Raw genomic sequence first — 26,496 nt, forward strand, 5'->3', positions numbered from 1 at the left:
AAATGATGTACCTAAACATGAGAAGAATCTTCCATCCTCTGTGAGTGACCATCCACATGGAACAGATTGCTCAGAGAGGTTGTGGAGTCTTCCTCATTGGAGATATTCAAGAACCATTTTGACACAATCCTGTGCCATGTGCTCTAGGATCACCCTGCTTGAGCAGGGAGGTTGGACCAGATCACAGACTTCACTGTGACCCCTTCCAACTTCACCCATTCTGTGAAAATAGTGCCTCCTAAAAAAGAAAAGTCTTTTTCCCTGCATCCATTCCTAAGGGTGATCCTGACAGGATCCTAGCATATGTGAAGGAAGCTGCCTCTTGGAATGCAGAGGCTTCTCTGGCTTAGTGCTGCTCTGGCTCCCCTTGGGACCAAGTTGCAGGCCTGACTGTGATTTCAGGTTTCAAATTTTTTGAAGCTATGGTCTGTGAGATATCAGTGGGGCCTTGATCTAGACACTTATGGCACACCACTTGTTTCTGATGTACTTTGCACGTGATTGCAGGGAAGCAGAGAAAGAACTCCCGAGAGTTCAGCCTCCTGCATGAGGGCACATGTTGGCATATAATTATGTGCAGTCATGCCAGTTAAAGCTTTTAGTGGACATGCGTGATAGAAGTAGCTTTGTATTGATACTTACAATTCAGGATTGCCCTTTTTGTTGAAGACCTAACCCTACAACCTTAAATATGCCTTTTGTATTTTGGCTTGGGGAGGAAGGGACAAGAGAGAGAGAGCTGTAGGCTGTATGAGTGACAGCTGTATAAAGACCTGTATATATTGACAGATCATGAAGAGTCCTTCATCAGTACGTGTTTCTTAAATATCTTAATTAGGGAGCAAGGTTGAAGAATGCTGTCCTGGCAGTTGGCTGGATTGTGAGCAGTGAATGCTACTGGGCATGAGAGCTAATGTTCACATTGTGGCTGCAGGGACCTCACTGGCAGTTGCCTTTGTGCTAATCAAAAATCAGATTTGAACAGCTAAGTCTGTTTTTGTTCAGTACAAGGTGCTCTGCTAAAGAGTGTTGCTCTTTATTGGCATTTGGGTGTGTTGCTGGTCTGACTACCTTCAGCACTGGCAGAGAGAAGCTGCCTGGAACGGGGCATGGAGATGAGTACACTGCCTGTATGCCATTGGTCCATGGTCAGACTCCTACAGAACACTTTTTACATTCAACAAGCTAAGGCAAGAAGTGCTTATTCTAGACTGTAATGCAGAATTGTAAGCTAATTTCTCTTTCTCATTAAACTTTTATAATCTAGGGACAGGCCTCCTGCTCCTGTATCTGTAACAGTCCTTTCAAGTTTTTGTGGGTTTTCAGGGTTTGGAGGGTTTTTAGAGTTTATTTTGTGATATCTTTGATGCTTGCAACCACAGTTCTGCTTTTGGTTTTATGACTTTTTTTTTTTAAATCTACTTTGAACAAACCTCTCAGCACATTTCCTTTGTTCATATTTGTTCATTGCCCATGTTCCTTTGTGGAGCCAGAAATGCTGAAACCCAACAAGAGCAAGCCAGAAATGTGAAGAATGTCTCAACTTTTTTTATGTTTGGGAGAAAAAACTGTTTTACAGACTCCATACATCAAACAAGCTGTTTTGCTTTAAATCTTTACATCACCACCACATCTTCCAGCCAGAAGTTTATACATTATTTGTCTTCTGGGTAATGAAGGCCATTTACAACATAGTTAAAATGGTTTCTAAACAAAAGCCATTTTCCAGAGCAAATAAAGGGTTGTAAGAAAGGGAGCCTTAGTATACTAAGCAGTTTAATTTTTCTAAAATTCAGAAAGATAGCAGGAAATTGGGTCCTCTGTGAGTACTCTGTGTGTGTTTCTCCCTGTTTGTATTTCTGTTGTGGCTGCAATGCTGCTGATGTCACTGACAATTTTACCACTGAATTTAACTAGCAATTTACAATCACTCAGACTTTTACATTGTGTTTTTCTGAAGACAAACAAAGCCGATGTGCTTCATGTAACTTTGTGTGAAAAGGAGAAAGCTGAACTCACCAAGCAGTGCTCATCATGAGCAACCCTGTGGGTTTCATGGAGCTGTGACAGGACTGGATGTGTCTACGTTTATTTTTCATTCATATTTAGGAAGGCTGCTGAAGGCCTGGGCAAGGTTCTTTGACCAGTGGCTTTTTGGAGCTGTTCACTCTCTTTGGTGAAAGAGGTCTGTGTGGTGGAAAATGCACCTGCCCGGTGCTCCTTCGGCCATGGGAGGTAAGTGAAGCTGTTGTGTTGCCCAGGGCTGTGAGTGGAGATCACTCAGTCCTACTGGTTATACTCGGCTGTCATACTTTGGAAGAGGAGACTTTTAAAAAAGCATCTGATCTTGAGGGGGAAAAGCTGTCTTCTTGACAGTATTGGTTATACTCACACAACATCCTTGAGTAGCCAAAGGTTAGGATCACAGCCCCAGTTAATAGAAACAGACACCCACGTTTCTTGCTGTGACCCATACATGAACTTTGAAAAGTAAAATCTTGCTCACAGGGTGAAAACTGCTGAGCTGATGACCAGGTGAGCTGGGTGGCCAGGAGAGGAGTCTGGTGTGTCAGGAATGCAGTTTTTGGGTGAGAGGGAAGTGGGACTTGGTTATATGACTGGGAGCTTTTTAAAAATGGAATTTGGGCAAAATTTCATTAGTTGAATATGTGGAGAAAAATGCCAGACATACCTTTTCATAAATGAACTCAAAACCAGCAGCTCCCAAAATCTGCTTGATCATATTTATGGTTAAGCCAGGTCAGAAGAAACTGCTATACCCCAAGGTTTCTGTAGTGGTGTTATTGCTGACCACAGAACATTCAAACATTACTTGATTTGAAAATCAAGTTCTGTGTTCTTTACCTTCTGGGTTTTGAATTTGTAGATATCCATCTTTTTCTTTTTTGCAACTTTGGCAGCAAAAATTTATTGTATCCATAGAAAAGCTGCGAGTTTCCTAACAACGTAACCCAGGAGTTGTATCTTTACAAGATGTTCTTACGATACAGAACTTTGAGCATTGTGTGTGCAGAATCAGATGATACCCTTTGTATTGGACAGGGATTGATTGAGTAATGGATTTTAAAGATCCTCACTATCACTGACTTTGTTTTGCTGCAGTTTGCTCCTGCAGAATGAGACAAGGGGCTGTGTGAGGGGCTGCAGAACTTGGTGCATGGGTGGAACGGTATTTCTGTGAGCAGTGGTTGTGGCAGTACCTGTTCTGAGCGTATTTTTGTGATGCTTCCATGGTTCTGCTCTTCCTTATGTGCCCAGCTCTTTCCTGGTTGACAGTGACTAAATGGCAGAGCTGAGGGGCTGTTGAGGGGGCCTCTATTATTAATGTGATTGAAGTCTAGAATGACAGAGGCCTGCATAGCAGAACACAGGTGTTTTTCATATTTGACAGGCATATATGAGCCCATTGCACGATTCTTCATTGGTATGCATGCTTGATTAAATTTGCCATTGGGGAGGTGAATTTAATGCCTTTGCAAATGGAGACCCAAACAGTAGCAGGGTGCAGCACTGAGGGTTTTGTCAGTACACATTGATTGCTAAGTCCTGGAATTGGAGCAATGCAGTAACTGAAAAATTAATCAATTAAAATGGAATATCATTTGGCTTCTAAACAAAATGGCAATGGCCCGTTAGTCTCAAATCTTCACGGACGAATAGGCAGTGAGTTTTTCCACTATTAGAAAACAATGTTGCGTGCTGCAGGGCTGAATGCCTAGCAGAGATGATGTCTGAGTGAAGAAGGTCTTATACAAAGGGACTCATTTTTGTAATAAATCATGGATGTATATGCACCATTGCTGTTGTCACTACAGAAGGAATGCCTATACAGTCTTTGGGAGTAGATCTCATTGCTTCAAGCCTCCAAAATACAAGATTACATTGTGAGCTGAAGGTCATTCTTGAAAATCTCTAAGAAACCAGGTCATGATTCAGCAGTGACATGAGGAGCTATATTAAGTCACTCTGCTAAATGTCACTTTGGTTGTTGGTTTACAGACAATTTGCATTTTCATATTGGGCCTGTTTGACTCCCAAGCAATATGTCCTGCCTAAAGCCTTTCTCTGTGATGTTCAAAAGCTATTGTGAGGAGGAGCTGTGTGGAGCATTGTGGCAAATTACTTGACTCATCAAGGTCAGACCCTGTTCAGGTGTTATCTCCAGGGAAGACCAGGTCCGTGCAGGTTCTGGGGCCGCAGGCCAGCCTCCAGGAGCAGCATGGTACTGGGCCCAGCTGGCACAAAGGCAGGAAGGAGTGTGGCTCCTGGGGCCAGACTGCCACCCGGCTCAATCTGCAGGATGTGCAGTGCTTCTTACCTGCCTGGTGCAGCTACCTGTGAGAGGTGTGACAGTGTCAGTCTGGTGGTTAACATGAGGACAGGGGAGAGAGTTGGTGCAGAATTGGTTTGTATTTAAAATCATGACTGTTTGTTTTTGTTAGCAGGTCTTGTTCACATTAGAGAAAAATCTTTCCTTGTTAGAAGACAGGGAGAAATTTCCACCTCCTGCTGTAGGGCTGGCTTTGTCCATGGTGGGGGTGTGAAATGTCCTGGGGTGTCCCTTTGTCTTCCTGGCTCAGCTGTGCATGTGTACAGTATTTTTGTGGAGTGAGAATGTTGGCTAGTTGCAAAACTGCTCTATTTAATTCTTAATCTTCTAATCTCAATTTAAAGCTCTTGAAGATTAATGATTAAAAAGGTACTTCAGCTTCCTTTCTCTAGCCTTAGCAAAAAGACCTTACATTGTGATCTTGAAGGAAAAGAAAATGAGCTGCAGGCTTAACATAATTAAATACTTTAATACTTTGAGTGAGTGGTGCTTGCTTCTCAGTGCCAGCTGACCTCTGCTCATCTCTTAGGTAATCAGTTCACCACTGACTATGTTAGCAGCCTATGAGACCTAAAGTTGCCTTCTCCTTTTCTGTGAAAATATCTGTGGCAGCATCTGTCACTCCAGACAGTTGTGATTCACTGGGAGGAAAGGACTGAATGTAGGTCACTCTAGTGCAAAGGATATAGATTAGTACATCAGCAGGCAGGCACATACACATGTTGTGCCTGTGCAGAGAGCGTAGGTGGGGGAGTGGGCAGAGAGAGATGCAGTTTGTGACAGATGAGTTATGAAGACATGGACCACACTCATTTGAACGATCTTGTTGGCTTTTTGGCTGTTACCAGGTGGCCATAGAGTATCATCTTGATACAGAATGCCATATGTCAGTCTGTCTTAATACAGGTGCTATAAATCAGGGCTCAGGTAACACCCAAGTGGCCACGGAGTACCTAACAGTTAGAAGACAAATAACAATATTGTTCCTTTTTTGTTGTTTTCCTAGTTCTAAATCACTGGGAAACCAGAGGCATTCATTGCATATTTAAATGTCTATGAAGACAGGGCTATTTTTTTTAAAGAAAAAAATGCTTCTTCACATTGCACCTTTATTACTCTGAAGGATCTCAAAATACACTTTTAAAGATTGTGTAGGTATGACCTTTAACAGAGCAGTATTCCTACATACAGTAAGTAACCTGGATGGCTTTTGCTGAGTAGATTTCCTGTGCGATACTAAACAGATGTCTGAATGCAGACAGCTTCATGTGATCATATTCTCTGTGCAAAACCTTCATACCCAGAGGCACTGTGTCCCCAGCTACCTGCTGGGATCTCCTTCTGACAGTGGTGCTGCTTTGATGAGGGTGCCAGCATGAACAGCCTAGTCCCTTAGGTATTCAAAGAATGTTCTGTCCTGTCTGTCTTCTCCCTGACACCAGATGTTGTCATGGATATTTATGGATACAGGGAAATGTGCTTGGAAAACAAGTGCTGTTTCAAAGAGCACCAACCCTACAGACCTCACACTCCCTGCTTGTGCTGGTAGTCAGCAATTTTGAAAACCATCCACTCACTATTTCTCATGGGGTTTTCCACATTGTTTTTCTCCTGGAGTGGAATACAACAGCATAAATATTCCTATGAGCAAAAGTGGCAGTGTCCATGTCACAACAAAGTTTGCTGAATAGGGAACAAATGGCATTATTCCAGGGTATGAGATAAAGATTGAACAAACATAGAAGCCAGATGTATGTAAATCTGGACATGTGGGTGTTTTTTATACAAAATAAAGGTATGTAAATATCATAAATATATTAAACCAAAAATTATATTGTACATTTTCATAATACATTTGTGTGCATTAGACATCAAACTGAGGGAAGAAATGCACCTTGGCAACTGCATTACCTCATCTGGGGTCTGAATTTCTGTGATTCTGAGCAGCCTCATTTCCTCCAAGCTGTTTGGAAAAGAGTGCCCTTAGGCATATATCTTTGAAGCCCTTTTTGCTTCCATTGCTTTGCTTTATTCAACACTCCTGAAAAGTGTCAAAAGACCAGAAGGATACCTTAGGGCATCATGTCCCCTCCCTCCAGCTATGGGCAATGTCTTCCTGCCTCTGGGCAACCGGGCCAGAACACTGTTTAGGGTCTAATCCTTGTTAACTGCTGAAAGTCTCTTCAGGATTGAACAGCTGGGTCAAAGATGGACATACTTGATAGAAGTCATCTCCTTATGCTATATGTTATATCTATATATACTATAGAAATCCCAGCTTCTCAGGTTATTATTCTACAAAGAATATGTATCATGACTGTATTGAGAGGGGAATCCAAATTAGCAGGATTTATGCATTGATTGTTAATCTAGATGGGCATGGAGAGAGGTTAGTTGGTGTGGAAGCCAGTCACTGCATGTGGAAGTAACTTCTTTGTACACAGTGTGGTGCTGAGCTCGTGTAACCAGCACAGCAGCAAGGATCCCATGCTCTTTGGGCTGCTGTTTTCAAAATGAGTGACACTGATGTGTGCTGTAGTGCTGGCACTTGTGCACTCTGTGTTACTTTTGGCTGTCCTCCAGTTGTCAACCCATGCTGCATTGCCTGTCCTTGAGATCTGGGCAAAGTGATCCACTCATGCTTCCTGGAAGCGTCTCTTCCCTCCTGTAGACAAGGACATGCAGGATCTGGATGAAATATTGCAGGAAGGATGCCTCTCCACAGAGACACTAAAGACATGGCTGAATAGGATCATTAGGCGGAGGCCACGTGGCTGCCTCAGAAGCAAGACTGCGAGTACTTAGACATGAAAGCAAGAAGTTGGGAGTGTGGTGAGACAGACACCACCCTTCTGTGTGCTGAGGAGTTGGATGAGGGTATCAGAGAACCACTGCTCATGACAGAGGCAATAATTTAATTACTCAAGGGTTTGTTTTTTTTTTTTTTGCTGCTCCCCCAGTAAACATCCCACACAGTTTTGCTGTCTTGTGTTGCTTTCTTCCCTTAAACTGCCCAAAAGACCAGCTGACAAACCACAGCAAGTCTCCTTGAAGGTTGGTGACCAAACCTTGTCCATCAGCACACTGTTGTGACCTCTAAGTCAGCAACATCCTTTTTCAAATTCTTCACACTAACAGCCCATGTCTGCTTGTGGCAGACATCATAGTAGCCTGTGATGTTCACCTAATCCATGCTGTAGGCAATAACATGGAATACATTGTGTGATCTTCTGTATCTCTTAGAGGAGGGTCTGAATGTGGCATCCAAAAATTGCTGATTGTGGGGAGACTGTTGCTATGGAAACCAATCACAGAAATGTAGTTGTTTCTCCTTTCTTATCTTGTACAGAATTTCCACCTTTGTGGGTCAGATTCTTGAGGGCACTTTCCTTGTCAACAACTCAGTGTCTGGCAAAACTGTGAGAGAAGAAAAGAAGAACAAAATAGAAAATATTTGGTGGAATGGCATGACTTTCTAGTCACGAGGCAGGCATAGAGAGAAAGGGCTTCTCGGGGCAAAACCAGAAGAGAGTTGAGATGCAAGTCTTGCAGAGCTGACAGAGAATTGCCTCTGCATGCACAGAAGGCAATAAATGCCCAGAGACAATGGAAAAGAATAGGGAGGTGGAGAGGCACTTTGGGCAAGCATCAGTACTGGAAAGCAAACCCCAGAAGACAACCTCTGTTTCTCACTTTCACCATCCCATGGCAGCTATAGCTTGGTCACAGGGCCTAGGGAAGCCCTGTGTGCTGGTGAACATGGGCTCTTCTCAGAGGGCATTAGAAATAGCCCCTGCTGGACATCCACTGCTGGTCTCCAGCTTGGAACTGGCAGCAAGCCTCAAGATTGCCCAGTGTTAATGGCAGTAGAAATTCTTTTGTGACCAGCTAGCTGCCATGGGAGCTGATCAAGTTGCTTTACTCTTTCCATTGTATTACTCCAGTTTGTGCAAGCTACAAATGAAACATTCAAATTGGTCTCTGGGCTCGGCTGTCAGCACTTGCACTTCTCAAAGAACACTGATGGTTCTATTTAACTGTGGTAATTTTTATTAAAATTTCATAGTAGAAGTTCCATAAGTGCATGGTTCCCAAACCACATTAAAATGCTTTACACAGTTTAACAAAGCATGAATAAAATAGGCCCTGTGCTGTCAGGCACAGGCTTTTGTCTCTGAGGACTAGAAACAATTTTTTGGAGAAGTGTACAGATTTTTCATGAGACATAACAAAAGCCATGTGCACACTGGGATTCCTAGTGTGAACTGGAAATGCAACACACCCTCTAAAGCAAATGCTTTTGGCAACAAGCATTTAGCTCGCATGATCTTGCAGATTCAGCCCATAGAGAGTAGCTTGCTCCCTTGGAATTTTTTGGGAGTTGCTGCAGCTCTCAGTCCTGTCCTCTGCTACGTGCCAGTAATAGCCCATCCATGTGCAGTAGGGTAACAGAGCTGAGCAGCACCTGTCTCTGTAGCATCCCAAGCACTGCTCTGCTTCCCAGAATCTTGCTGCTGGTGGTTGTGCTGTGCTGGCTTGTTCTCTCTGGGACTTTTCTTTGGGTCACTGGGACAGTGTGTGGAGCACATAGAGTGAGCCTACAGAGAAATGTCACACCATGCAAGCCCCAACAGCACCAGTGGGGTTTTCAGAGGTGAACTGGCTTTTACCTTTGTTGTGAGGGATGAGGATTTGCACAGCCAGCAAGTTTGTATCTCCATATGATGGGTTGAAATTGGCATTAAACCAGAGGAGAGAAATCTGCTGGGGAGGGAGTCGGATGTGCAGAGCTTGCTGGGAGGGAGGTGCTGGCAGGGTTGAGAGTCATGGCAATGAAATTGTGTGAGGCTGCAGCAGTGGGGTAAATTGAAGAAGGACCTCAAGAGGGAAGAAGGTTTGGTGAAGTTGTTACTTCCTGGATTGCTTTGTGTCTGTATTGGTCAATTAGACCTTCCTGGTCAGTTAGGTCTTCCATGGAAAGACACTTAGTGGGGATGGCTTGGAATTGCTGCTTTTCAGTTCTGGGGTTTGACAGAGCAGAGGCAATTGTGAAAATGAGCTTAAAACAAAGGAGAAGCATGGCACCCTCTGCTCCATTTGTTGTACTGGCACTAAACACTTTTAAGAAGTGTAAGAGCTGCAAAGTGTATGTTCTGTCACATAAAACTGCTGCTGCTGGACTAATTTCACAGTAACTGTAAAATTATTAATTGCACTTACCTTTGAGAGTTTTACATACCTTACTCTAATTAAGTAGTGATTCCTCATGACCCCTGGAGTATGGTTATTATTTTTGAATTTGGCCGATCCTGCTGTTAAAAAGATGCACCTTGGGACCCTGAATTCCCTAGCTCTGGTTTTAGTGGCTGTTAGCACGATGTGGCAGCTGGTGTGCCTGCGTCTGATGGCAGGCTATGGCAATGCACAGAGATGAATGGCACTGTCTCTATTATAGTCTTGGTATTTCACAAGGAATCAGGCCTAGAGGAATATCCCTGTGTTAGTCGAGAAATGAGGCTCTCAAGTTTTCATAGACATGCATGGCATTACTTCCTTTACCAAATTCTCTCCCTAACAAAGTTAATTTTGCTATTTATATAGTTTCTGGTCTCTTGAACCATGTCAAAACACAAATCAGAACAAGTTTTCTACAGCAGAAGAGCATCCGAGTCCATTCTGTCACTGAAAGGGAAAAGCATATGTGAAAATGAGAAATAGTGAAATAAGATTAGAAGGTCTACAGTACTTCCTGAAATTTTCATATGTGAATTTTTTTGGAGGTCTCAGCAATGTTTGGGACAAAACTTAATTTGTGCAAACTGTTTGCTAATCCCTAGTCTAGACACTCACATTTCCAGTGCCTATTCATCTTTATTTCTGCTTTAATGTAGCTTTTTTTTTTTTTTTTTAATGTATTAGCGAGCGGCAGTCATAAGGAGCTGGGCTCTTCTACTGGGCTCTTCTGCTCCCCTAACTCATACTTCCAGCCCCAAGCATGGGGATACAGCATATGTAACTACATCAAGGACCTAGGGGTAGGAACTGTCCTGTTGGTATGGTAAAAGTCTGGGCTCTGCACTCAGCTGTACATAATGTGCCTGTAATATACTAAAGCTAATATCTGCTTATATTGACTTCTTCCTGAAGTGAGAGGTGTTAAGGTGAAGAGACAGGTAAGAGGAGGGTAGACATTAGTCTGCCCTTCTGACAGGGTTTGGCAGGGTTTCATAGAGAACCTGTACTGTTCTTGTCAAGTATCATTTGACTTCACAGCAATAAACGTCCTGTAGCGCAACATCTATGTTCTAGGAATATAATCTGATAAAGCAAGTCAGTCCTTAAAGATAAGCTTTATACTCACTTTGTCAGGCTAGTTCATAGCTGTCTAGGCTCCACTCAGGATTGTGTTTGCTCTGCTTTTTTAATCTGACTTTTCTGTCGTGTGGTTTGTAATGAGCTGTAATGTCTAGGGCTTTTCTGAGGAGTTGCTACCATGCTTTCTCTGCTATGTTTTGTGTTAGCACATACCTGGTGAACTGTAAAGGTCTGCAGTGCCCTTATTGAATTGCTTTTACTGTTTTCAGACATATTTTCTGTGTGTTGAGATAATTTTGAATTCTAATCCTGTTACCCAATGTGTCTGGCATTTTTTCTGGATTTCCTATGGATTTGACAAACTTATTGTGTCTGAATCCAAGGGATTTATGAAAGTACTGAATAGTGCTGGATCCGGAAAAAAAACCCCTAAGACCTGCTCTTGCGCCTCTGCTCTGACAGTGAACAGCTAATAATTATGCTCCACTGGTAGCTTTCCAACTAGTTTCACCCATTCTGCAGTAGTTTCACCCAGACTATTACTTTTCTAGTTTGCTAATGGCAGCATCTTAACAACTCCTACCAAAAACATTATCAAAGTCATGGTGTATCTGTCTCCTGCTTCTCCGTGCCCTTGAGCCTGATTACTCCACCACAGATGAAAATTAGATAGGTCTGACATGACTAGGTCTTGACAGATCTCAGCTCCTATTTATTACCTTGTTATCTTCTTGGTGCTCATAGATGGATGTTTGGTTACTTGTTGATTGTTTATCGATTAGCTGCCTTTCTGGAAGCTGAAGGCAGGCCCTCCTAGCTGTCATCCTCTGAATCCTCCCTTTTCCCCCTATTTGAGGAGAGCACAAAGAGATACTGTCTGAGATAAAACTGCAAGTAAGACTTAACTCTTAACTGACAATCATTTCCTAGTGCTCTTTTACTACTTTTTGATATATAAGTAATGTGAGAACCATAGTAACTAGAGGAATTACCCCTGAGAGTTCAAGTTTAAATATGTCATGGCTTTTAGGGCAATAAAGGGCCTCCCTGTCCCTGCCCACTCCCCGGGACTCTCCCCTCCCTGCCTGTGGCCAGGACCCCAGGGTCTCACAGCCTCTGCCCCAGTGATGCTGCAGCAGGGCTGGTCTCCAGCTCCCAATGGCCTCGCCCTGCCCAGCCGTGGGCCCTGCCAAGGCGGGCCCTCATCCCGTCCTTCCCCAGAGAGGTGCCCAATTCCCAGGGGTGGGTCTGTCCTGGTGCCCCTGCCCTGCTGCCCACTTCTGGCTGGGGCATAGGATTGTCTCCAGCTGCCAGACCCTGCTCCCCACTATAGGGACCCCCAGCCCTTGCACTGTCCTGGGAAAAATGTCTCCTGAAGATATGTTGTCATTTCCAGCATTTTCTAGTATGTTCCTGACAACATAAACCAAAACAGCTGTTGCTTTTGCAGGACTTGGAGGGGCAAGAGGTTAGTATCAAAGGGCAAGCCAGTGATTGCAAAGTATTTAAAGGTGTGTGATAAGCTGGGCTTTTGCTTCAAATCAGCATTGTTTTCTAGAGCAAAAAGAAAAAGAGAAGTGGGAGCTGAGTTAGACAAAACTCCTTGTATGATTTAAGGAAAGAAAAAAATTTCAGTTTTTGGAGGTATGAAACTCATTATTTTCTCATCATACTGAAAATACAAATTCAAGGAAGATTCTAGGCAGCAGGCTGTGCAACCAGCCATAAAAGTAGCCAAGATGTCCCTGTAACGCAGCACCGTGCCCAGGTGATGTGGTGGTGGCTGCAAGGGGCAGAGGAGATGGCAGCAGCATCCCTGGAGCAGGGGTGGCAGAGCAGGACACTCTCTGCCTGGAGAAGCGGAGCAGAGGCAGACTCACCCACTGGAGTGTGCCTATGTGTGTCCTACACAAGGGCAGATCCATAAAACATTGGCTTGGTTGTGCAGTGGCTGAAGGAATGTCTCAGTGCTGAAAGTAATAGCTCTTTTTATTTCCCCCATGAAAAGATATTTGCCTCACTCTTGTATGATGAGAAAGGGAAATCTGAGCATCAGGCTAGCTTTGGCTGTATTAGGCATAGTTTTATGGGCAACTTTAATTTTTTTTCTGACTTAATTCATGTTTTCTCCAAATGGAATAGTCCTAACCTCTAATTTCTCTTCATCCTCCAGTAGCTTCCTTCCAGATATAGGCTTGACAAAGCTTGTGCTCTGGCCATGGCTGCTGGGCCGTCACTGATTTCATATAACTGCTCACGATGGTTTCAGTTTTCTCTATTCCATTTGCAGTGCACTCAATTTGCTACATTTCCCATCTCAGCAGACCGAGCGCAGGTTTCATTTGAGCTGTCCACGGGGATGCTTAGATCTGTAGCCTGAGTGGTCACGGTTCATTTGAAATCCATCAATGTACATGAGTAGTTCGATTTATTTTTTCTAATGTTCATTGTCTTGCACTTCTTTATGCTGAATTTCGTTTGCCATCATCTTATCTGACTGTCTGGTTCTTCTAGGCTGTCTGTACTGAAGGAGAGCCCTTGTCAGAGAAAGTTGCTGAGATGAATGTTCTTCTAAGCACTATCCTGCTTAAGGAATTTGCTGTGGTGTTGGGTCTCCTGAATTCTTTCCCAACCCACTAGGATTGCTCAACCAACATGCTGTGTGATACTGGGAAGCATTATCTGGTCTCTTGCCCTCTGTAACTCCTAAAAGGAGACATTTAGCAGAGGGAGAAATGTGATCAAGCCTAGTATTAGAGAGCATCCAACATGTTTCCATAAAAGGATCTCAAGATCTGGGGATTATCTAGTGCTCTGAATGAGACGTATACGTGCCAGTATCTGCCTCTTGCAGGAGTTTTAGGGAGCTCTAGCACTCCCTTGCAAGGCTGGGAGTATTTTGTCTTCATGATTTGGTCTATCAAACAGCTACCACAGACAATTTGTTAAACTGCTTTTATTGTATAAACAGTCTTGGTTGCTTTATGAGCAACTATTTTAGAGTCTGTATGTTGTTTTCAAACAGAATCACATACCCAAGAGAGGGCCAGAGCTGTGCCTGTCCTCCCTCCTTATGACCCTAGTGAGTGGTTTTCATATTGTACTGACTCTGTGGCCTAGGAAAGTTAGATGAAAATGAGGAGAGGAGAGGGACGGCCCTGGTCTTTTTAACTCTTGTGGAGTACTGGGGACAGTCATGGGCAGCTTTCAACTGTATCAAGGACATCTGTGAGACTGGGCAAATCTGAGCAAGGCACAGCAGGGAACCTATTAAATCAGCTCCTTTCTGTTTGTATGCGGTAGTGATTGTTGAAAGGCTGAAACTGCTTTTCCTCAAAATACAGTTTCTCAGCCACCTTGGCTGAGACTGCTCTCAGACATTCATTGCCTGGAAGGGTTTCCGAATGCCTGCAGTCTCACACATTCTCTGTAACAGGTGCTAAAGAGAATTTGGCTCTTCCTGTGCTATCAGGAATAGCAGCTTTCATCCCAAGCTCAGTCAGTAAGGATAGCAAAGGCTGCAATTTTCCTCAGAGATGGCAGTTTTAACATCTGTGGGGACTCCTGCTTTCCTTTCCAAACTCTTGCCTATCCTGCCTTCCCCCATACCAGAGCAACTTCCAGATGTGTGGCAATGTCTGAACTTATTACATCTGTCTAAACATGGGCCAGCTGCTCTCCCTGATGCTCTGATGCTTGTCTCTGCTCTAGGTGACAAGGGCTCCCCCAGGAGAGAAGAACAGCCGGTGGGCTTTTGATGAGAAGGCTTACTTGTCCTCCAAGGTGCTGAAGGCTGGAGAAGACCCCTACCGCCAGCACGCTTTTAACCAGCTGGAGAGTGACAAACTCGGCAGCGACCGACCCATCCGGGACACCAGGCATTACAGGTACCCTGCAGCCCTGCTCCGAGCCCTGGCTGCTGCCTGGTGCAGGGAGTCCACTGCTCTCCGCTGTTGGTCTGTAATGTTGACAAAGCATGTTTTGGTTTTTTTTTTTTTTTTTGCCAGCTATGGTCCACTGTTTCACTGATTTTCATGGTTCATCTGGAAAGATCTCAAATGCTTGGAGAACTTTGACAAATTCAGTCCCAGCTTGAGGCTTTTCTAACATCTCTTTTTCCAGGTCCAAGCATCGTCTTGTTTTAGCACAGCCCCTCTGCTGCAGCTCGGATTGCTCATTGGACAGTTGTGTTTTGCCCTGCTGCCCGCACACTCATGGCTTGCCTCGGCATCCTTCTGTCCTGGCTGCAAAGTACACCTTTGTTGCAGCCTTGCTTTACTCTAGTGTTCCACATTTCTGTGCCCTGGCTGTCTGAAGCTGGTTTGGTGCTTCTTTCCATCCTGAACATCACTGGGTGAGGGCTGCTGGGGTAGGGATGAAACTAACATGCAAATACAGTGTTCCATGGCTTGTAAAATGCTTGTCATTCTGTCCTCGTTTCACTGAGGGTTTGTTTATTCTGCTGAAAAAAATTGTCCTTAAATTGCTAATAGTGCTTGGGTAACTATTTTGTAGTTTCTGCAGGACAAAAAGGTAATGCTTTAGTACAAAAAGATTCTTGAAAACTGTAGGTTTAATAGTAATTAGGATAGTGTACAACAGTCTACTTCAGTCTACTTCTAGTTCTAGACTCTACCTAGAACCATGTATGGTTCTAGGTATGGTATGGTATGGTTGCAAAGCAACATTTCACAGCAGCTGGGAACAGGAAAACAGGAATCTAACTTGATTGAAATTGTGAAAGTGATGCCAGGAGACATGGAGCTTTATGAACCTGCCAGCACTGACAGACTTCACAGTGCTTTTTGAAGGCAAGCAGTCAGGACCATGGTTGTGGGATCCAAGTCTTTTGCTGCTGTTCTCCAGCACAGTATTTGGGACTGCCTTCCTAGTGACCCAGAGGCAATGCTGCCATGTTCTGTGTTGCTGACAAGTCTCCCTGCCATGCAGAATTGCTGTTTTCTGTTAATCTGGTGTCATGTTCTGGCCTAAAACCAGCTCACTTCAAAGGTGAAATATTGTTTATTTTGATCTGTGATAGCAAGCAGAGCATGCTTTTTGTGAAGAGCCTCATCTGTGCACTTCAGTCAGAAGAGCAAAATCTATGTGATTCCCTGTAAATGTATAACCATTTCAGACCCAGCTTTTAAAGGATTCCCTTGAGTAATGGAGAATCTGAAGTCGTATATAATCAGAACAAATAAACCTATTTCCATGTTTCTCCCCTTTACAGGGAGCAATTTGGGAAGGAGCAATCTGAGTTTGACTCAGATTGGAATATAACAATATTGGAATAGTTGCTGGGATGGCAACTCAGGATCAGGACTTATTTCAGCTGATACAAGTTAGATTGTGTACCTGGCTCTCTGTTTAAGGAATGGGGGGAGTCTGTAGGTCACTAACATATCAATTTTTCTTCAGGCACCCAAGCCAGAGCATGGTCATACTTGGTTTCACATCCTACAAGCTCCTTCTGACTTAGCACATATCTGTTTCTTTGATCCAAAGCAAAGAGAGGATCAACTTTCAAATACAAACCTTGTCCATGTTCTTGGTGATATTGTAGTAATGCTGAAATATTGGGAAAACTTCCCCAAATAACACTCTTCTGCTTTTCCACTTCCTGATTCCTTAATACATTTTGTATCACTACATCATGGAATTATTTTGAAACAATAATAAATATAGTCTGTCTCAGGTCTGTTCTCACATTGTCCACGTTAGTCTTTATCAGGTTTCTCTATATGCTTGAAAGTTTCTGTATAAAGCTCCTGTCCCCTTAATAAAACACTGCAATGAAAAAGTCATAAACCAGTAGGATTGAAAGTGATGATAAAACCAGGCACACTTTAGCAGTAGTCATAAAAGAATAGTAAGTAAATGTGGAAGTACAAGTAGTGGGTCTAAGAAGTGAATTGTATTCCCTGTCTCCTGATGGAGATTCAGTCTATGCAAAAGCCTTGAGTTGTTAGAAGTAGGTGTGGTTTCTTCATCAGACAGGAAATTAGAGCACAGTGACTGCAGTTTGACACCATCCTGAAGTTAAGGCAGATGCTTTGGAGGAGCAGGTCAGCCCAAATCAGCCATGCTTATCATCTGCCAGAATTGGATTCAGGATTCACGTCTGTGAGTTGTTCCCCTCACAGAAACTTTCTTCTCCACAGGGAGAAACAGCCTGGTGCAAGTTAATCCTTGTTTCTGAGTGTGAGAATGTGTGTATGTACCTAACATTACAAAGTCAGATGAGAAGATAGAAATAATTGCTCTTCATTGCCAGCAGGTCCATTAGTATTGAGCCTCAGCAACTCCCCAACACAGATCACAGAACTTGCTCGTGTTTTCCTTTCTGTGAAGTTTGTGTCCAAAGAATTTGAAGTGCTTTATACAGCAATGCCTGGGTCCACCAGCTCATTACATCCTTAGTGTGTTCATGTCCTGTGCATGAATAAACAAGATGTTATGTGAGTCACAGGTAAATCTAGGGACTATGACTGAAACCCAGGGAATCCATGACTGAAACTTAGTTCACTGTAGAACCCACATGGCCTCTTTAGCATGCAGTTTTGTGAGTTTGGGTATCACAGCCTCCAAATTTTGCTTTTCAATAGACACAGTTCTTTTTAAGCTCTGCCAGCCTAGGTGCAGCTCAGCTGTGCTGGTTGAGCATATTACTCTCTTTTTAGAAATTCCAGGTACACTGTTGCAGTAGCTACTGCTAGGTAATTTTGGCTTACACTTCTGCTGTCCTGTGCTGCAGGTGCACTTCTGTACGCTATGACACCGACTTGCCAGCCACCAGTCTCATCATCACCTTCCACAACGAGGCGCGATCTACCCTGCTCCGCACGGTGAAGAGGTGAGTTCAGCTGGGGTTCTGGGCCTAGGTGGTAGAGTCTGGGAGTGCTCTGGGGGAAAATTAGGCATTTTGCAGCAGCTAGACAAGCAGGGTGGCTGCAGTTCCCCAGGTGATAGTGTTCTGCTCTCAAGATGGCCCACTAGGACAGGCCAGAGGCTTGGATTGGCTTTGTGGGTGTATCTTCAAATGCAGAGTATATCTGCAGTTAGCCATTGTATGGCTGCAATCAGGGGACTCGTGAGCAGCAAGAAAGGGTAGCTGGGCCTGCATCCACAGATGAAAAGAGTCTCAAGTCTCAACCAAGTGTGAGTTTGGTTTGGAAGAGTGAGGAGGGACCAAAGAGAATGCTGTGTTGCTAGGTGCAGTGACCGAGCCCTTGCTCACGGTCCCTTGCTGGTAAAGAGTTGCTGAACCTGATGGCCCACCAGGTGTACCCTGTGGCTTTGCACACAGCTCCTGCTGAGCCTGCAGGATGCTTGCTGTCTTGTACCAGTGTCTCCTCATATGTGAGTAACAGCAGTGGCCAAATGTAGCCAAATAAATAGGTGGCATAGGGCCTGCCAGCAACCCCGAAGAGATGGAGGCTTGCAGTCATCTGTACCACAAAGTGATGTTCCAGCTGCTCCTTCACTGCCCTCTTCCATCACTCCCACAGAACCCAGGGAGGATCTTTTACTTATAGTTCCCACAGAAAAAAATGCCCTCTGACTTCTCTGACTTACTAAGTAATTTCTCAAAGGGTCTCTGAAGCCTGTAAGCAAGCCCAGGAACACCCTTTGAGGCTGAAGGGAGAGTGAATTTTCTGTGTAACAGTTTGAGCCGATGGTATCACTAACAGGAATGCATTATTCATCGTTGCCACTTCTTCCCTTGACAGGTCCTGTGGACATAAAGAAATGTGCTATGTGACTAAAGAACAGGCTTTTTCAACTTGGTCTCATGTCTAGAAGGCTGGGTTTCTGCCACCATGTTTGGTGCTATTGTGTTTCCAGAGACCTGTATATATTGCATTGGCATGATTTGTCTTTTTATTTCTATCATTTTCTTTTCATTTGAACCATACAATGAGTTCTGCACAGTCACTGTCCAGAAAATGGGCAGACTTGTTTGGAATCATGGTGCTGCTAGGGCAGCTGGAGGAAATTTCTGCCTGAGAAACCATGGTAGTATGTCCTACTTTTTCTTGTCCTGGAAAGCCCAGAACTGGACACAGCACTTAAGATGTGATACCAGTCTCTCGGATATGGTGTCCTGCAACCCAAGCCCCCAACAAAGACCTTGAAAAATGGGTGACCCATCTATTAAGATTGGTCCCTGCAGAGCTGCTGCCACTGGAGAACTGCTGTTGTGAGGAACTGGCTGCACTCTGCTGTGAATGGTGTATGGAATATGGATGGAATTTCCTCCCAGACTTCTGGCTACAGCTGGGGTCTTCATTGCCAAATGGTTTACAGCCAGTGCTTGTGATGGATTTTATCCTTCCTTAAATCACATCAGAAGTGTTAATAATTTATCCCTGTCTCATGAGAGGTCCTGAAGGCTGAGTTCTTCTTGGGCTCTACAGTATTTGCAGTGCCACACAACCAAGAATTGGCTAGTAGCTTTGTCTTTGAGCACTGAAGGTTTGACAGCCATACACAGATGTAAAGGTTCACATCATGGCTGCACTGCTAGAAGAGGCATAGGAATTAGTCTGACTTACAGGTTGACACTGATGTTATAGAGGGATTTGATGGAGCTCTTCAGGGCCTCTTCTGTAACCTGAGAGTCCCATCTTTCAGCAAAACTCATATGAATGTGCCAGGCTGAATTACTGCTGTGAGAGTAATTGTTGTTCAAGTCACACACACAGTCAGTGCAGCAGTACTATGTAATTACTTTGCATCCCTGGCACTTTGGGATAAGTCAGGTATCAAAGGGACAGGACTGTTCTGTTCTGTTGGGTTCATGACCTGGCTGTGAGTCTGCTGAGGACCACAGTAATATTAAACAGCAGGAAGCATAAAATTGCACTGCCTGCTTACCTGCTGACTAGTCAGGCTTGCAGCTTGTCATTATTTCTATATCTGCAAGAGCTTTCTTAGACCAGGTAGAATATGATTATTTGGATAATTAAAATGAACCATTTGAGATGCATCTGGTGAAAGTTAAATATGATTCCACTGTTATTATGGGCCTTTTCCCAAGTTCAGTTATCATGGTTACACTGTGAGGATGCTGTAAGAGAAATGCGCGTGGAGGAGGAAAACTGATGAAAATGAGCAGCACTAAAAGCAAAATTTTCTGTGTCTGAAAACATTTTTAGAGCCCTAATCTTTTGAGGTGAGTAGAAAATGTATTACCAGTTGAAATTTTCATATGTGAGGTCTTTGCCAGTGTGGCTTTTGCGTTTCTGTATTTGGGCACTCAAAAAAAAAAAAACCAGCCATGAGACTTTGGGAAATTCTAGAATGAAATACATGATGAGGGTACTGGGATTGAACTGATCTTAAGCTCAGAGGGAGCTCAAATGCACTCCCCTGAGCCAGATACTGGCTTATTGCAAGGTAATTTAACAAAGTGGCAATGCTGCTAAAAGATTTTGGGAAGTGACCCAGGGATGATACCCCTGCATCACAGTCTTATTTCAGGATGATCTAAACCTGGCAGCTCTAGGGGCCAGATCCTGATCTGCATACCCTTCTTACTAACCTCACATGCACTGTAAACACATGGACTTAAATGCCTCTGTGAGCTCAGCAGTTGCCTGCTTCTCCCTCCTGTCTCTGGGATCTCTGCTGCTGTGTGGAAGCAACAGGAATGATGTGCTGTTGTTGGTCCTTGAGGATGGGAGAAATGTTTGTGTATGAGGGAGAGGGGGAAATAGAGGCGTGACCTTGAAGAGGAATAACATATTCCTTCAAGTACCCTGTTGCTTGTCCCTCCTGGTCTTCAGAGGCAGCATAGGCTGCTTAGCTGCATTCTAGTGTGGGCTCCAGCCATATGTTTTCAGTGTAGAGGGAGACAACTGGTTAAAAAATATCCAGCCAGAGTCTAAAGAAGGGGAATAGGGGGGGAAAATGGAAAATGGGCTATCAGAGAAAATCTGTGAACATGCCAGTTCAAATGGCTTGTTGCTGACATCCTCAGTCCTGCAGGAGATGTGTGTCAGTCAAGAGCTGCTTGCCTGCTTTGATCTCTTTTCTTTGCTAGGACATAGCTGTCACTCTCAAATCAGTCACTTGCTTGGCATCCTGCTCTCCTTCAGAAACAATTATCACTCAAAAGGCATTTTATGTGATTGATGTCTATGCATGATTAATTGTTAAGCCATACCTTCACTTCTGCTGCCGTTACCATTCTTGCAGGAGAAAAAGTCAAGTGCTTTGTTGTTTGGTCCCTCTCTTTCTGATTTCAGAAAGTCATGAGTGCAGGGATGTTTTGGTGCAAATGTAAAGGTGAATTGTGAAGCTCTAAGTCAGTGGATTTGAACAGCTGTCAGTGGTTCAGTGCCTGTGCAGAGGGCCTGTAAAAATTCTGATTAAGAGGATGCTGTTGTAATGGTAGAGCATTTGGTGTAGCATCTCATTACAATGACAATTTAAATAATGGCAAAAAAGAGTATTATGTTAGAGCAAAGGGAAAAAAATATACTTTTCTGCTAACATCCAGAATAAACAAGATTATCTGGGAACTCAGGGAGGATGGACAGAGGAGAGAAACTCATTGGCAGCTGATGTCATATTCATGCAAGATACTAAGGACTCTGATACTGAAAGAAGGAAGCTGTGAGAAAAGGCAAAGGAGATATGGAATCCATGAGATACGGGGGGAACAGTCCATGTTTCTGCTGTAAAAGGCAATTGTCACTTGGATTTTGGAATTGTAATAGTACATTTTGGTTCCTGAAAGTGTCATGGCAGTCTCTGCACCTCAGTGAGGGTAAATATTAGGATTACTGTGTTCCTTGTTAAAAAGACAGGGATGACAAAGAGCAAAGAAGATTTAAGTACCTTTCCCGAGGATCTACAGCAAGTTATTGCAGAGCTGAGAGAAGAACAGGGCACTGTACAATTAGCTGTGAACTCCTCAAGGGATATGTTCTCTCTACTGGGGAATCAGTGGACAGGTAAAGAACATAGAACAAAATGGGGCTTTTTTCCCAGTTATGTTGAGTTGAAAGACCTGAAAATTGTGGGGGAAATGTGAGCATTGCCAATAGTCAAGCTAGTGGAAGAAGGTGTAGAATACCATTTTGCAGCCATTATACCATTTTGCAGCCATTATACCCAGTCTGTCTGGGTTGTTTTGCATTGTGTTTGCACAGACAAAAATTTCAGTGCAGGGCAACCTTGTCTGTAAAATATGCAGATGGTGGTTGTGCTGGGAGAAGCCGTACTTAGAATGGCACAGGAACATCCCCCCACCTCCCACCCCTCCATACTAGAGGATCTAGAAAGACATGAGCTAAGAGAAGCAAATGAGATTCAGCTTTGGAAAATGCAAGCTCAGTCATCCAGGGACATGTCAGCTCAAAATACAAATACTATCAGAGGTGTATAAAGCAATGTGAATCTGAAATAGAGTGGGATGTGATACTGAGCAGAACAGTTAGAACTCAGCTTTTTTGCAGAAAACTCTTCCAAACGGAGGGAACTTTGGCTCTGTGTGCAAAGCCATCAGTGGTGTTACTTAACAAGATGGCAATTTACTTCTCTACACCTTCATTCCTGGGAGTATGGGACTATTCTTGTTGTCTATTTCCTATATCAAGCAACAACAACAAAATCCGAAAGAAAAAAAAAAGCCAGAAATTTTTCTCCAGTATTCTCCTGCTCAAAAGAGCATCTGCCACTGAAATGAGACAGGTTGCTAGAACTAGGAGGATAGTGTTTGCCTCTGGTTTTAGTATTAAAATTTGCATAACTGCCCTCTTCATTGGACTGCCTAAGCATCACTGAGCAACCTTGTTGAAGGTAATGAGGACCTGCCTGTGCACAGAGGTGATGAAGGAGGATGTGCTATGTGATGGTAGTAAAGCCAAGAGAAAGATTTGAAGAAGTTAATGGAAAAAGAGTTCAAGCATTTTAAATGAATGAGATTAGCAAAGAAGTCAGAACCAAACTGCTCAGACTCCGAAGTACCAGAATGCTTTGACATCTGAGGAGGCAGAGGCTTTTCTCTGCTTTCTTCATGTGTGTCCTGCAGATGCAAATGCGTTGCAGACCCGAGAGTATTACATGCTATGGTATGGTGCAACCAACCTGAGGAAAAGGGGTCCTTTCAGCAAGTGTGGTGCTGGTTTTAAAGTCAGACAGGTAACAAGCAAAAGAGGGGGAAAAATCCAAATCCAGAATACTGACAATGCTTCCTTCCAAAGAAGGGAATTGGTGAGAAAGCCTGAGCTGGTGGCACCTGTTGCATTGAGGTAGAGCTCCTTGCTGGGGAAAGGAGCAGCTCTTTATGCCCTCCAGCAGTGATGACTTTCACCCAGAGGCTGGCAGATGGGAATGGTCTTTGGGCTGCCTTGGGGCAGATGGTTCTCTCCATTTCACCTCTGTTTAGGGGCAGAGCATGCTGCAACACCCTTTGCTAGCTGCCCCAGGTGAGTCTCACAGTCATCTCCTGGCTGCGGGTCCTTGTAAGGTCTGGCTGAGTGCCACAGCTCTCTGGGATATTCTCACTTGTAGTTTGGTCCTGCCAGTGAACACTGTTACAAGGGCAAGGTCACTGCTTCCGCTTTACTGGAGTTTGGTATTCCTGCTGTAATGCATAGCACAGCAGATTTCTATCAGTCCTAACACTGTCATTGTTATGGCAGCTCACAAAGTGGCTTTTTCTTTCCTGGGTCCCTGCAGTGTTCTGAACCGCACTCCTCCCAGTCTCATCCAGGAGATCGTTTTGGTAGATGACTTCAGCTCAGATCGTAAGTTTGGACCTATTTCCTTTACACTTATTTCTTCCCTTCTGTTTTCCCCTTTTTTGTTTGCTCTGTTGAGTTCCCCTCCCTCACAGATTCCCTCTTGTCTGTATGTAGGAGAAAAAGAGAAGAAAGTAAGTCTGTGTTATGTCCATGCATGGCAGAGGTCAGAGATTGTTCCTCTCTTTTTCTTTCCATTGGGTCTTCCTTTTCTGTCAGTGTGGCAGTTTTTGCTAGGTTGCCAGAGATCTCTGTCAGGTTTCATTATGCACCATTTGGTGAGCCAGATGTTTAGCACAGAGGTATATGTAGCAATGCTGTACATGAGCAGAGCAAGAGGCAAAAAGAGGATGCAGTGGAGTGTACAGAAGATTGCTGCCTGGGCCCTGCAGGCAGGCCGAGGTGAGACTGGCTGTCTGCCTCCACGTGCCTGGGATCCCAGGTGTCCCTGTGGGAAGCTGTGGCAGAGTTACTGCTTTGGACAGCACCGTACTTTCTTCTGCAGCTTGGCACAGGGATGGAGTCTCTACTGCATCAGGTCCACCAGAGCTGCAGACTGGAGGCTCTGGAGTCTTTCCCTTTGTACAGTTGCTCTTGGTCCTGGCTATTGTGTAGTAGTTGTGAGGTGGTGGGCATAGACTTCCTGCTTCTCCCATGCTGTGTTCTAGATTCAAGGACAATCTAGTTATGTAGCATTTATAATGATCCATAATTACTCCTTCAGAACACTTTGCAGATAGCTGCGATTGGCCTGATGGCAACTTTGGCCTGTTGAGGTAAGGAAGCAATGCTATTTTGATTTTGCAGCTAAATGCTTATGTAGCTTTGGCCACAAAAAAAAAAAAAAAAAAAAAAAAAAAAAATTCAAAGGTGGATGCTGAGATGAGGGATTTGAGTTTCTGAGGTGTGTTTCTTAGTGTGAAAGTTTCTTGAGTTTCTTAGTGTGTTTTGAATAAGTACTGAGTTGTGCTCAACTGTTTAATTTCAGTGTTTCTGAGCACTTCCAACAAACAATCCTAAGTGTTCCACATCCTGCACCTAAAAATTCATTTCTTAAGGGATAAAGTATTCCAGATCAACAGTGATGGATTTATGGTACCTATTCTGCACAGGGTTCAACCATGAACTCCCATTTAGGTTCTTCAGTAAATAGAAAGATTTTTAAAAGGCTCCATCTTGTCACAGCTCTTATTTTTTCACTGGCAGCTGGATATTTGTGGATATAGCCATTTCTCTGAGACACGTTCATGGAGGCACTTCAGCACATATTTGAAGTCTGACACTTTGCTTTAATACTTGCCTCAGTTTCTCCAAATATACTGAGTCTGTCATCTCTGGCAAGTATCTACAGGCAGAGTGATGTGCTCCACTCCTACAGAGTGAAGGACTGAATAAGGTTTCTCATACCTGAACTTGTGACTTGGCCAAGATAAGAGCATTGCCTTCCCCTGTAGCAGAGTTCCAGCAAAATCCTGATGCTCTGTAATTCAGAGCACCTGCTACTTCCCTTTGATGATGCAGCATCTGCCAAAGTGCCAATGTAAGAGCAGTATTTCAGATTGCACATATCCTTGAGAATGGAAATGCTTGTACAGGAATGTGCTAAGAGGTGCACTTTGGCTAAGGGCCTTTGCATTCTCCCCAGAGTGCTCAGTCTGCGGGACGATGACAGCAGGAAAGAGGGGGTATGAGACATGTAAAGGAATATTAAATAAACATGGAAATTGGGGCAAATTTGATGGAGCAAGAAAAAAGAACAAGTTAGAAATTGCTGTTCCTAGGACATCTGCTAGGGCAGGAATAGAGAGAATGACAGAGAACTAAAGACTCAGTGCTCACTGGTATCTGGCTGGAGCAGGTAACTGTTCCTCTCCCTCATCTTCCCTAGGTAATGGAAATGAGGGATGCTAGGAGTTTCTGGCAAGCTGCCAGCAAAACCCTTGGTCAGGCATCCATGTGTCAATGTGCTGGTGTCTCCAAGGAAGCAGGTCGCATCCCAGTGGCCTTTATTAAATAAAATCAAATGGAAACTGCCCTGGGAACAAATGGCAGGAGATGCCCAGATGAGGCACTGAAGGCAAAGAGAGCAGATAAGATCACTTTATGTTACAGAACTGTCTTTTCCTTGGCACTTTGGTGATTTGCAGTCCCACTTCCCTGTGTTCCCTCCTTTTCATTAGTGCCAAGTGCCACGCTGCCAGCACATGCCCCATTGTTCTTGTGAAATGCTGAGCAGGGGAGATGAAGGCCTGGCTGCTCAGAGGATTGGGAAGCATGGGCTCAGCTGCTGAGGAGGACAGCAAGCAGGCAGTGCTCTCCTGTGTACTCTATAGACAACAGGATTGAGGCCATCAGGCTGATTAATGTGATGTTAAGTGAAAGCAGAATTTCCCCTCCCATGAAGAAGCAGAAGGACAGTTAATTGGGGCTCTCTGTTGAAGCCAAATAATTCATGCATGTGTACTAAATGTCTTTTTTACCCTCCCCAAGCTGAGGACTGCCAGCTTCTCACCAAGATCCCAAAAGTCAAGTGTCTACGAAACACCCATCGAGAAGGTGAGTGTGGAAAGCTTTCTAAGTACAAGGATTTTGCCTAGTTTTCCACATGACCCTGTTTGCCTCCCAGCTGCTTACAGCTGTTGTTTTTTATAGTTAGTTTGTTTTTTCAGTATAAGCATTTGGAAGTTCTGTGGAGGGAGAACACAGCTTATTAACTCTTAGGCTTCAGGGGTCTCCTGTAATACTTAAATAACGAAAACTGCTGTCCAGAGACCTTGACTGGAACAAAGACCACATTTTAAGATCTTTATGAATAAAAATCCAGATGTAAGTCTTGTTCTTTTAAACACAAGCTAACTCTTGCACTTTCAAGTGCAAGATAACAAGCTGTGTAGGAGACATGGGAGAAGGAAAAACAATCCAAAAGTCCAACATGTATCTATCATAAAGAGATACAATTAAGGAAAGTTTTTTCTTATATATCTGCTACATGCATAAATGACTTTCCCAGATGCTGTTTAGTTTGACAAACATGTGCTTACTTATTTCTAAAGCTGTCAGTGCACAGCAGGTTTG

General features: G+C 43.8%; 1 protein-coding gene and 1 long non-coding RNA gene across 3 annotated transcripts in view; one reads left to right on the top strand and one right to left on the bottom strand.

Annotated features, from left to right (window-relative positions):
* The window catches only part of GALNT16 (polypeptide N-acetylgalactosaminyltransferase 16), a 77,523-nt gene that overhangs the window by 22,303 nt on the left and 28,724 nt on the right, over positions 1-26,496 (top strand). The window contains exons 1-5 of one of the 2 annotated variants that reach the window (XM_068193214.1): positions 7,634-7,669; positions 14,378-14,553; positions 17,424-17,522; positions 23,360-23,427; positions 25,912-25,977. In XM_068193214.1, the coding sequence (XP_068049315.1) occupies positions 7,649-7,669; positions 14,378-14,553; positions 17,424-17,522; positions 23,360-23,427; positions 25,912-25,977 (430 nt within the window). In that variant the 5' untranslated portion in view covers positions 7,634-7,648. Of the gene's footprint in view, positions 1-7,633; positions 7,670-14,377; positions 14,554-17,423; positions 17,523-23,359; positions 23,428-25,911; positions 25,978-26,496 lie in introns of those variants that run through there. The other variant, XM_068193213.1, reaches the window with a different exon arrangement.
* LOC137475675 (uncharacterized) lies at positions 6,639-8,085 on the bottom strand. The gene is made up of 2 exons (XR_011000019.1): positions 8,032-8,085; positions 6,639-7,768 (listed from the first exon to the last, which is right to left on the bottom strand). It is a non-coding gene; the product is annotated as an uncharacterized lncRNA (long non-coding RNA).

The sequence above is a fragment of the Anomalospiza imberbis genome, chromosome 6 (genome assembly GCF_031753505.1).
Source record: "Anomalospiza imberbis isolate Cuckoo-Finch-1a 21T00152 chromosome 6, ASM3175350v1, whole genome shotgun sequence".
In the NCBI taxonomy this organism is placed as follows: domain Eukaryota; kingdom Metazoa; phylum Chordata; class Aves; order Passeriformes; family Viduidae; genus Anomalospiza; species Anomalospiza imberbis.